Source organism: Alosa pseudoharengus, unplaced genomic scaffold (assembly GCF_046254945.1).
Source record: "Alosa pseudoharengus isolate Yale_2024_CS ecotype anadromous, Long Island Sound unplaced genomic scaffold, YU_APseudo_1.1 YU_APseudo_1.1_scf_375, whole genome shotgun sequence".
NCBI lineage: Eukaryota > Metazoa > Chordata > Actinopteri > Clupeiformes > Clupeidae > Alosa > Alosa pseudoharengus.
The window spans coordinates 1-12500 of NW_027468758.1; the positions used below are offsets into that span (position 1 = coordinate 1).

The window sequence follows — 12500 nt, forward strand, 5'->3', positions numbered from 1 at the left end:
ATTGGTTATGGCAGATCCAGAGTGGCTCTGGGCAGATCCAATAGTTTTAAACTTCAACAGAGTACTCGCCTTCAAGGAAGTTAACGCTTGGCAATGGAAAGTGGCCAGACGCTCTGTACAAATGAAATGTATGTACGAGAGTCTGGATATTTCCAGGCTACCAAATCGCTAGAATAAGGCTAAAAAAGACGTTTTTGCTATATGTTCACTTGTTCACTGAGCATGCACCAACATTCGCTGCATGGCTATTACCATAATGACGGGAACGTAAATTGAAGGCAAAACGTCAATCATGCCATTTCCAGCTGTACGGTTGGGGCAGATTATGTTTAGACAACTGCCGCCTTGGCGTTACATACTGTCCCCATACATTTCTATGGAGGATTCTGTAAGTGCTGTATCTCCTCCCTTAGAACGTCTCAGTTTGCACACACTCGCACACACAACATTCTACCCTCCACACTTGTGGCACACACCTTCCAATACCTTGTGTTTGTAAATAACTTCACAGTTCACTTAAACACTTCATGTTGTGAATAATAACAGCTGATGTGGGTCTCCTGGACGCATGACATTACAGACATAACAGGTCTGAAAGGCAGGGGACTGCACCCACTCCAGCCTCAGACCCTCCCTCTCTCTCTCTCTCTCCCTCTCTCCCTCTCTCTCTCCCTCTCTCCCTCTCCCTCTCCCTCTCCCTCCCCCTCTCCCTCCCCCTCTCCCTCTCTCTCTCTCTCTCTCTGTCTCTCTCTCTCTCTCTCTCACTCTCTCTCTCCCTCTCCCTCTGCTTCTGGCCTCATGTTGACTTGAGCGTGGAATATTCCGTGTGGAATCTCACGCCTCAGACAGACCTCGGACACACACCTGTGCATGTACACATTCGCACCCTTTTGGGCAAGCATGTGCTCATGCAGGTCTCCTCAGTCCACACCGCGACCGACAAACACACACACACACACACACACACACACACACACACACACACAGCTTTTGAAGTATGTAAAGTAAAATTGCAGATGGAAGGAATAATTGTTGAATCCATGAATCAGTCTGCATGGCCTTAACACCCCCACCCCCCGACAACCTTTCTCTGTCCCTCTCTTCACTGTTCACCTCTTGCCTCATTTTCTGTCATCTTTCCTTAGTTTTCTTCATCCACCTTTTCTTACCATATATCCTTACAATGATTCTTTTCTTCATATATGCTTACAAAGATTCCTTTTCTCTCTCTCTCCCTCCCTCTCTCTCTCTCCCCCTCTCTCTCTCTCTCTCTCTCTCTCTCTCTCTCTCTCTCTTTCTTTCTCTCTCTTACCTGCCTTTCCTCATGCTTCATTACTGCTAATGACGAGTTTTGACATTGAGATACTATGGCGGGTAGAGAGGCTGCGCCACGCCACTAATGAATGGCATGCAGCCAGCATTTTACTCGCCTTTCCCCAACAAATCTGCACCCCTAATAAGCATTCAGCATGCAGGGTGTCCATATGATTTCATCATTACGAGCACTTCTGCAGTTTAGTCCACACAGTCTCTCCGAGAGCGCTAACTGAATGTCAACCGATGGCCTTGGAGTAAATATGAAAGACTTCAGATTATGAGCAGAACCATGTCTGCAAACTTTACACATAGATGCTGTCTCACACACACACACACAGACTCTTAGATAGACGTGTACACACACACACACACACACACACACACACACACACACACACACACACACTCACTCACAGACTTGCACACATGCACAGAGCTATTTTTGATGGTTGTGAAGGTGTTGATTTAGCCTGTGTGCTAATGCCTCACGACAGACAGGAAATGTGAGAGTCTGGTAGACGTGTTCAGCCTGCTGTGCCCGTCACCATTCCTTAGGTCACCTCACAATGACACCGAATCACACACATGCATACACACACATGCACACACACACTGAGAGAGAAAGACACAGTATGAGAGAGAAAGCTTTTAGGCAACCAAAAATATATAACTGTCTCTTTCATTCAGTGAATAAGGAAAACTTCTCGTTTGTAGTGGGGTGTTCTTTGTCTCCTATGGGGCAAACAGACGCTGATGCTGAGGACTACCACACATCACACATGCTATTAGGGGTGGTGCTGGTGGGGCTGGGATGGGATTGTGTGTAAAGTAAGGACACACACACACACACACACACAGTCATGCCTTCTCAGTGCAGCCTGACCTACCTAATCCAGCACCAGCCATCATTCTATGTGATGTTGATGTGTTTTTTTCCCTACCATTTCATTATTTTAGTTGTCTTCCTGCTTTTCTGTGTTGGAAACCATACCCCCCCCCCCCACCCCCTCTCTCACTCTCTCTCAATCATTCTCTCTCTCTCTTTTGATCTCTTGATAGATATTCGACTTGATGGATGCCAAAGCTCGGCAAGATTGCATCAAAGAAATAGATCTCCTTAAGGTAAGAAAGCAGAGGAGGGGTGGGGGGGGGGGAAGCAGCGTCATGCGCCCGATTACGTTCTCCGAGCAGGCCTCTGCTGAGACCAGAGAGAGAGAGACGGAGGGAGAGAATGAGAGAAGGGCAAGAAAAGCAATTGATCCGTACCAGATGAACCAGAGTGTTTTTTTATTTATTTATTTATTTATTTATTTTTCTTGTGAAGCAAACACACAGATCATGCAGCCTCTGCATGTCATTCCTCCAGGCTGAGATTGACTCTTTTTTTTTTTTTTTTTTCCAATGCCAAAAACTATCAGTAATATTTAGAAGTGTGTGTGTGTGTGATTGTGGAGGGATGTGTGTGTGTGTGTGGGGGGGGGGGGGGGGGGGGGGCGCGCAACAGTGCATCTCTTACGAAAAAATGTTTGCCGACTCCCTCATGAGTCTTTTTGATGTTTTTTTTTTTCTTCTCCGTCTCGTGTCTCCCTCTCCCTCCATCTCTGTTTTTCTCTCTTTCTCTCTATCTGTCTGTGTCATCTTCTCATCTCTATCCCCATGCTTTGTATTTAAATTAAGCGTTTTCGTTTATCAAACCGGCTCTTAAGCAGGCCGCGCTCTCTCCCCCCTCACAAGCACTAACGAACAAGCTAATGACAGCCTCAATAAATCCTACCCGCTCACTGATCAGAGCTCTCTCACTCTCTGTATTTCTGTTGCTATCTTTGCCTTTTGCTTCATCAAATGTCTCCCCCATACCCCCCCCCCCCCAAACACATACACGTATACACCCCCCCTGAGCGTCAGATTGTCATGTTAATTGCCTCGACCCAGATCGCTGTTCAATCGCCTCCCGCTGCAGCAGTGATCAGCCGTGCCCTCTTCCTGCTACTGCTCTCTCTCGCTTTCTTTCTCTCTCTCTCTCCCTCCCTCTCTCTCTCTCTCTCCCCCTCTCTCTCTCTCTCTCACTCTCACTCTCTCACCCATCTCCTCTTCCTCAATGTGATAGTCATGAAGAATGTGTAATTGGATAGTTTTGTGTATGGGTCTTTGTGTCTGAATGTATGTTTGTGTGTGTGTGTGTTTGTGTGTGTCTTTGTATACGTGTGAAATCTCTTTCTCTTTCTCTCTCTCTTGCACGCACACGCACACACACACACACACACACACACACACACACACACACACACCATGTGAGGGGTCAGGGATTGGGCAGGGGATGCCGTCACGCTCCTTAGCAACACTTTGCCAGGCAACTGCTCCTCTCCGTGGTGATGCACTCCTTTTCACTAGGGTCACAGAGATTGTCACAAGACCATCATTCTCTCTCTCCTTCTCTCTCTCTCTTTCTCCCTCCACCTCTCTCTCCCTGTCTCTCTCTCCATCTCTCCCTCCACCTCTCTCTCCCTGTCTCTCTCTCCATCTCTCCCTCCACCTCTCTCTCCCTGTCTCTCTCTCCATCTCTCCCTCCACCTCTCTCTCTCCATCTCTCCCTCCACCTCTCTCTCTCCATCTCTCCCTCCACCTCTCTCTCTCCATCTCTCCCTCCACCTCTCTCTCTCCATCTCTCCCTCCACCTCTCTCTCTCCTTCTCTCTCTCTCTCTCTCCCTCCACCTCTCTCTCCCTGTCTCTCTCTCCATCTCTCCCTCCACCTCTCTCTCTCCTTCTCTCTCTCTCTCTCTCCCTCCACCTCTCTCTCCCTGTCTCTCTCTCCATCTCTCCCTCCACCTCTCTCTCTCCATCTCTCCCTCCACCTCTCTCTCTCCATCTCTCCCTCCACCTCTCTCTCTCCATCTCTCCCTCCACCTCTCTCTCTCCATCTCTCCCTCCACCTCTCTCTTGGGTCCTTTCTGTAACCTGTCCTGAGCTGACTTTCCTCCCCTCATCCCCCTCTTCCTAACTTTCTTTTGCTCATCTCTTTTGTTGACTAACAAAGGTTACTGTGTGTGTGTGTGTGGTGTGTGTGTGTGTGTGTGTGTGTGTGTGTGTGTGTGTGTGTGTGTGTGTGTGTGTGTGTGTGTGTGTGTGTGTGTGTGTGTGTGTGTGTGTGTGTGTGTGTGTGTGTGTGTGTGTGTGTGTGTGTGTAAGAAAGAAATAAAAAGAGTGTGAGAGTGAGTGAATAAGTGAGAGAGAGAGAATATGTGTGTGTGTGTGTGTGTGTGTGTGTGAGTGAAAGAAAGAGAGTATGAGGGAGAGACTAAGTGAGTGAGAGAGAGAATGTGTGTGTGTGTGTGTGCACGCACCTCTACCTCACTGGACAGCTTTCAATCAAAATAATGAGACTGGGCAGTCAGAGACCAGAATTTACTAAGGTGTGTGTGTCTGTGAGAGAAAGAGAGATAGAGAGAGGGATATCTGTCAGAAAGAGAGTATGTGTTTTAATTCTGCATACTTATGTATTTTTACCTTTAAGTTCTATCTCTCTATCTCTTCTTTTTGTTGCTGAGAGAATCGTTTCCTCTTTATTTAGCACCATTGCTTTTGTTTGTCTTTTGTAGTCTGCTTTCCTGTGAGAAGAACGTTTGGTAAATGTGTCAATTCAACAGTTGCATTCACATTCATTATTTTCCTATTCCAACAGTTTCTTCGCACGCACGAATACACACACACACACACACACACACACACACACACACACACACACACACACACACACACACACACACACACACACACACAATGTTTGTGTTTTACTCATTTAGCGCTCATCATCACATTTTGCACTCCTTGAATTACTGAGAAAGAGTGCAAGGAAGTCTGGGAAATGCAGGAAGTAAATAAGACAGGGTGCCAGCAGGAGGAATGGCAGAATGGCAAAGCAGGTATTTTCAGAGCCTGATCTCTCCAAAGTGGACAGGGAGGCCAGTCAAGGTGTATCAGTGGCCAGATTAGCTCTATCAGACAACAGGAGGGCAGCAAGCAAGGTGCCAGGCTTGACAGAGACACCACAATAAGCACTCCAGTTTTGTGCCTCACCCTTGCTGTTTTTATGTTTATTTTTTATTTTATTTATCTCCACCTCTAACCCAAGTAAACAGGCACACACACTCGCACACACACACGCACACACACGCACGAGTCTCTTCATAGTTCTGTGGCCAACATGGGCACTGTAAGCGAGTTGGACATCAGTGTGGTGATGCTGCGATGAGCCAGAAATACTTCCTCCATTCAACCACCCCCACCTCCACCCCCACCGAATACACATACGCATGTGTGTGTGTGTGTTGTGTTTGTGTCTCCGTGTTTGTGTGTGTGACAGACACATTTTGATGAAGGCATACCCATCACTGTGTTTGTCTGTGTATGTGTGTGTGTGTGTTTATGTGTGTGTGTGTGTGTGGCATCACAGCGGAGCGTGAACATCTCTTTAATAACGTGGGCTGGCGCTGGGGTGGAGATATGCGATGGCCAGCCAGCGTCCGTCTCTACCCCCCCTGCCTTACGCCTTCTGACGGGAGGATTCGCCTCTCTCTCCGTTCCTCCATCTCTGTCCTTTTTTATTCGTCTCCCCCCCTCTCTCTGTGCTATCTTCCTTTCCGCTGATTTGCACTGTCCTCTATTTTCTCTCTCTCTCTCTCTGTGTCACGTCTCCTCTCGTCCGCACCCCCCAGCTGTTGTTGTTCACTATTCCTGATTTCCTTACTTATTGACCATCCAACAGGAAAAAGGGGGAGAAAGAAGGCAAGAAAAGATGTGTGTGTGTGTGTGTGTGTGTGTGAGAGAGAGAGGTTTGTTTGTGTGTGTGTGTCTGTGTGTGTGTGTGTGTGTGTGTGTGTGTGTGTGTGAGAGAGAGAGAGGTGTGTGTGTGTGTGTGTGTGAGAGAGAGAGGTGTGTGTGTGTGTGTGTGTGTGTGTGTGTGTGTGTGTGTGTGTGTCTGTGTCTGTGTCTGTGTCTCTGTTGGAGGGGGACCTCTTTCACTTCACCGTCCTCTTCTCCCCCTGCCTCTGTCTGTGTTTCTGTCTGTCTGTCATTCTTTTTCTCCCTCACTCCCCCAGTTATGTTTCTTTCTGTTGCCTCCTTTTCTCTCCCTCTCTTTTTACCCTTCCTGTCTGTCTGTTCTTCTTTCTTTCTCTCTCTCTCCCTCTCTTTCTCTCTCTCTCCCTCTCTTTCTCTCTCTCTCCCTCTCTTTCTTTCTCTCTTTCTCCCTCTCTTTCTCTCTCTCTCTTCCCGGTGTTTCTCTCTTTCGCTTCCTTTCCCTGTATCTCTCTCCGGTTTGTCTCGGGTGATCACAAGCGGCCCGTGGATTACATCAGCTGTTCCAATCCCTAGCACTGCTGTCCCCTCTCGACTCTCCAGTCACGAGTGCTATTGAGAACGAGCCCCTGGGCCTTTGAAGTAAGGGCCGGGATGGCTTTGGACATGAGATGTTAATGCCATGTTTATATCCCACACAAGCATCTGCTCTGCTCTGCTCTTGACTTCAGAAGCCTCTGTTGACCCAGGGAGTCATGTTAATATTTAAACACTCACTCGTTCCTCCTCTCCTCTTTTTGTCATTCTCTCCTCCCTTTCTCTCCCTCTCTCTCTCTCTCTCTTTCTCTCTCTCTCTCTCTCTTTCTCTCTCTCCCCAATCTCCTTGGTCTTTTGCTCCTCTTGTTTCCTTCTCCCCAGCAACTGAATCACCCTAACGTCATTAAGTATCATGCCTCCTTTATTGAAGACAATGAGCTGAATATTGTTTTGGAGCTGGCTGATGCCGGGGACCTGTCACGTATGATAAAGGTAAGATACCAGCTGGTCTCACCCTGATATTGGTAATCCGAAAATATGGTCATTGCACTCACCTTACAACATCAAACACCTGATTCATCTGGAGTGAATGGTGCTGCAGGACTGACTATAAGTGTCAGCAATCACTCAACAGCAGAGCAAGTCCTCCTGTGTGGTCCCAGTGAAAAGTGGGGTTCGAGCGCTATTTGAAATGCAGAAGTGCACAAGTAAGTAGCTAAACAGCGAATCACAATCCCACACCCAGCTTTAACCATGCTCGGCACAGCAAGACAAGCTGAAGCACATTGGGATGGTCAAGCGGTGCGGCTCCCGCTTAGCTAATTAGCAACAGCGCAGATTAGCGGCACAGAGATTCAGAATACTAATTGGCATCATAACGAACACAAACGTCCGCATGCGCTCATCGGCTAGCGGTGAATATTCAGAATACTCAGCAGGACTGGAGATGGCCACTACCTTCACTTCTGCCTCTTTTTTTTTTCTCCCAGTTTGTTTCTTTCATTATTATTTTTTTCGAGGAGACAACTCCGCGTCACTCCAGGAAGAAGGTGCGCGTCAGGACCGATCCTGGCAAACAATGATTGAGCTAGATCCAATTGCATGGGGTACCATATGTAAAACAGAAGCTCTGCATGCATGAATTTAGCATTTTTTATTCTTTTTGATTTTAACCCCCCTCCCCCCACCACCACCACCACCACCACCACCACCACCACCACCACCACAGACAGACACACACACACAAGTAGGCATACACACACACACCTCCCGCCATGTCCCACCCTGCTCCTCTCCTCTGGCCATCTCAGAATTCAAATGAAATCAGATGGCCCTTGATTTGCATGCACTTGCAGAATATTGCATGCACAGTGTTTGCTTTTAAAGGCATAGAGGGGGCCAAGCACGCTCCCCCCATTGACATCAAACAGCCCTCTGATATGCAAATCCGAGGGCTGGGGAAGAATAGGCACAGGCTTTGTTTTGGATGTGGGCCAAGGTTGCACTGGCTAGAATATGGCATTCAGAGACGCGGGAATTATTCCACTAAAAGAAGAGTTGAAACGGATGAGGGTGGTGGTGGTGGTGGTGGAGGTGCTCTGGGAGTGGAGTGGAGTGGTGGGGAGGAGAGAGAGAGAGAGATGAGGAAGAGCTGGCACAAAAGCGGTCTAAAAAAACAGTGTCCTGGAATAACCACAGGATAGCTGTCCCCTTGTTTACTTGCGCCGACACAAATTAGCGTGTCATTACCATGCCTTTATTACGAGGCCCCCTCCCCGTCCACCACAGAAAAAGCACACACACAAAAGGACTGCAGAAAATTAGCAGGTAATTCCGCTCAGTAAAGGTTGTCTCTGTCTGTCAGGATGCTCGGCATAATTTGATTAGTTGCGCACTTCGTGGCACGGCTCTCCAGAGTAAATGGTTCACAACGAGCTCCGCTTACGTCCTCTGGTTCAAAGCCTAACAGCCCTGACGTTGCCATCAGCAGCGGGTATCTTCCAGAGGCAAGATGTAAAACAGGGGCCTACCCCCCCCCCCCCCCCCCACACACACACACACCCCACCAACCGCCCCCACCTCCACCCTCATCCCACGATGCACTCTGATGCCGACACAAAACGGGGCCGATCAGCGAGAGTGCATACGATCTAACGGGAAAAACAAACGGGCCGATGAAGCAGCATTGAGGAACTCTTAGGTTATGTTATAAGGAAATGGGGGCCGAGATGGGGGGTTGGGGGCATTTTCTGGGGTGGGGTTAATGGTGGGACCAGGGGACCTGTGCTGGAGCACCAACCCAGATGTGGACATTTTGAAACAAACCACAAACGCTCCTTATTTTCCTCCTCCGTCTTCCCATCCTTGCAGGACTCATGTGCTTTCCATTGGCATGCCCTGAGAAATGAGAGAGGGGTTGGGTAGCCTCCCCCCCCCTTTCCAATGGAGCCAAATCAAAAGGGCCTGTGTTGAATTTGCATCCGCTGGTCCCGTCTCTGCTGATGCTGTGGGAGCAGAATCTGGAGCTGAGAGATTTTGTGAGATGCTGCCAAGCCATGCAGAACGACAAAGGTCACATCGCTACTGCTGGTAGAGCAAGGGGAAAAAAGCAGCAACCTGGCCACGAAACTCGGCTCTTGAAGTGTCCTCTCATGCAATTCACATGTCCACAAACGAGTTTCACCAGGAGTGCAGCTTGGGTGTAGAGAAATTAGTACTCCTCTGGTGCTCATCAGCTTAGAGATCCAACAAGATTTCAAATATAGTAATGAGTCTGAGGCACTCAAGAGGATATTTGTAGGTAAAAAGCCTTTATTGAGCTTGACTATCAATTAAAATCATGCCTAAAAACATTCACATGTGTTGTTAAGTCCTAATCAGCACTTAACCCACTGAGATTTTTTCTGAGGCAATGACTGAACTTGTACTTGTGTCTCGTGTCATGGGGCTGGTGATGTATTCTGTGCATATTTTCGGACTGCTCTGTCTGTTTGAGTGACCGTTGCTCTGTCTGTGTGCCTGCAGCACTTTAAGAAGCAGAAACGGCTCATTCCGGAGAGGACGGTGTGGAAGTACTTTGTGCAGCTGTGCAGTGCACTGGAGCACATGCATTCCCGACGCGTTATGCACAGAGGTAGGTACACACACACACACACACACACACACACACACACACACACACACGCACACACACACCTCGTGTAGACATGAATGCGTCCACACACCCACACATGATATTGATGCATGAATAAATGCATAAATATGACCAATGCAAGCGCATGCACACATATCCCCAGAAACACACACACACACACACACACACACACACACACACACACACACACAGATTCATAACAATAAAAACACAGAGGCACAGCTTGGATAACCTGCATGTCTGTATCTTTACAAACACCACCACCTCCTCTCAGCTTTCTTCCACACACATCTATGCACAACCCCACCGACCTACGCCCCGTACAACTGCCTACACCCACCCGTCGTTTCATATGCCCACATGTGCAGACGTTCATTACAGAGGAGTCAGGACTCCAGTGCAATAGGCTGCAGGGCCCCACAGCACAGTTCTACAACCGCACACAAATGGGCCTGGACCCTACTGCCCCAGTCCACAGCTCAAACCACAAGAGTCAAGACATTTACAACGGTGCTGTATTCAGGATTACTTTCAGTGTTGACATATGAGCACTAATGAACACAAAACAAATGCACTCTTTTTTTTTTTCAGGTCAGTTCAAAACACGATCTAATGTGACCTACGCAGTTTTTTTTTTCCTTCTAAAACACCCCTCCTTCAAACACACAGAATTGAAGCCCTTTGGGGAAATGCAGTCGGTTAAAAGCTGTGAATTGGTCCTCGTGGTCTTTGCCGGAGTATCTCAATGATATGCAGACCCGTCTGTTGTCAGTGGTTCAGGGTCACTGCTTGGTGAAAGCCGCGGGGCCTCTTGGGTCATGGGCTGGGAGTCGGAGTGGGATTTGTGTCGGTGTGTATGAATGACCGTGCTGGGATTCTGCCCGTGTGGGATTACGCTGATCTTATGTTTGAGTGACGGAAGTTAGTTATTTTGTTGCTGTGTGTGTGTGTTATGGTTATGGTTATGGTTATGGTTATGGCTATGGCTATGGGATTTGGCAGACACTTTTGTCCAAATGTCGTGTGTGTGTGTGTGTGTGTGTGTGTGTGTGTGTGTGTGTGTGTGTTCTGTATTTAAGAGATGTTTTTTTATATATCTACGGGAAGATTGCGTGTTTATTCTCCTGTATGTATGCATGTCTATGCGAGAGGATCTGTCCCAGATTTGTGAAGCTCGGTGTCACATGCTTGTTTGCATCACACTTGGACTCGTGTTCAAATGACAGACCGGCTTAGACCGCGGTGAGATGGGGCACCATGTGCCATCCACCGGACATTGCCCGTCTGCCTAGCCTGCTCCCCACGCTGAAGTTAATCCCCCACAGCATCACTAATTAGTCAGCATTGCGGTGGAGCAGTTGTGTCCCTTAGTCTCCCTGGACCCAACACACACACACACACACACACACACACACACACACACACACACACACACACTTAAATATACCTCCATATCTGGAGGTATATTTAAGCAATATGCAAGGAGCAAAAGTGACAAACATCCATCCCAGAAGTCCTTGCTGGGATCCTTTGGCTGGGGTCCTTGCTGGGGTCCTTGCTGGGGTCCTTGCTGGGGTCCTTGCTGGGGTTAGAGCTGCTCTAGGAGCCCCACTGGAGCTCAGCTCAGCCATCCACACCAATCAGACCCAGTGTCTGCTGAGGACGCCCATCAGATTGCCTCGCCATTACTAAACACTGCAGGTACAACACACACACACACACACAGAGACACACATACGCAGGGATCACGGTCTAAGTACACCTGGGGCCCTCTCGTCTGTATACACACACACACACACACACGTGTGCACATACACATAAACACACGTCGTGCCCCATCCCCTGCTAGATCATCACATGTTTTATTATGCTCTAGATTTCACTGGCATCCCCCACCCCCAGATCCCTCTGTCACCTTGCGGTGTCATCACATCACCCAGCTGTTTAATAGAAAGCAGAAACATGCCACGGCAGAGGCTCCTCTGCAGGCCTCAGGTCAGTGTTTTCGCTGTTAGCTCTCAGAGCGCGAGGATGCGCTGAGACGTCTGGTTAAGGAGCAGCCAGGGGAAAAAAATCCATTTAATCCCATCACTTTGCACCTCTAGAGAGTTCAGTTTCACAATCTGACACAGGCTTTGTAGAGTGAGGCTTTTATCTGATCTTGTGTGTGTGTGTGTGTGTGTGTGTGTGTGTGTGTGTTTTGGATTTTTTAAATATGTATGTGATTCGAAAGGGCAGGGCACCGTGTGTGTGTGTGTGTGCGCCGAGGATGAAGTTGAAGTGCAGTGAGACGAGGGACGAGACGTTTGTTGGGGTGGGGGCTCAGGTTCAATGTTTCAAGGTGTTGAACATCAAACGCTGCAGTGTTTATGGAACACATGCGTCCAATAACTGCCCCTGCCCCTCACCCCCCCCCCCGTGTCCCATGCTCCTGTCTGGGTCTGAGGCGGCCGGTCCGCCTGCGACTTCTGAAAGGTGATTTGAGGTGATTTAGGCCCCGCAGACAACAGGGCCGACGGGCCGGCCGCGGTCATTAGTCTCCCCACGCCTCCAATCACCTTCTCCTCATTATGGGTGCCTTCCAATGGACTTCCAGTGCTGTTGTGGTAATGCGCCGACACGTCGGGGTGTGTTTCCGTGTGTTCTCATTCCTCTGTTGCACTCAATCTCTTGCTCTGTATCCCCAACTGGTTTGTC

The 12500-nt window shown here is 48.6% G+C and overlaps 1 protein-coding gene across 1 annotated transcript in view; it reads left to right on the top strand.

The window, feature by feature from the left end:
* Nucleotides 1–2380: 2380 nt before the first annotated feature.
* The window catches only part of LOC143101549 (serine/threonine-protein kinase Nek7-like), a gene marked incomplete at its 3' end in the record, with an annotated part of 10912 nt that continues 792 nt past the window's right edge, over nucleotides 2381–12500 (top strand). Inside the window, exons 1-3 of the mRNA XM_076264751.1 lie at nucleotides 2381–2439; nucleotides 7031–7141; nucleotides 9674–9782. Coding sequence (XP_076120866.1) covers nucleotides 2389–2439; nucleotides 7031–7141; nucleotides 9674–9782 — 271 coding nt within the window. The remainder of the gene's footprint in view (nucleotides 2440–7030; nucleotides 7142–9673; nucleotides 9783–12500) is intronic.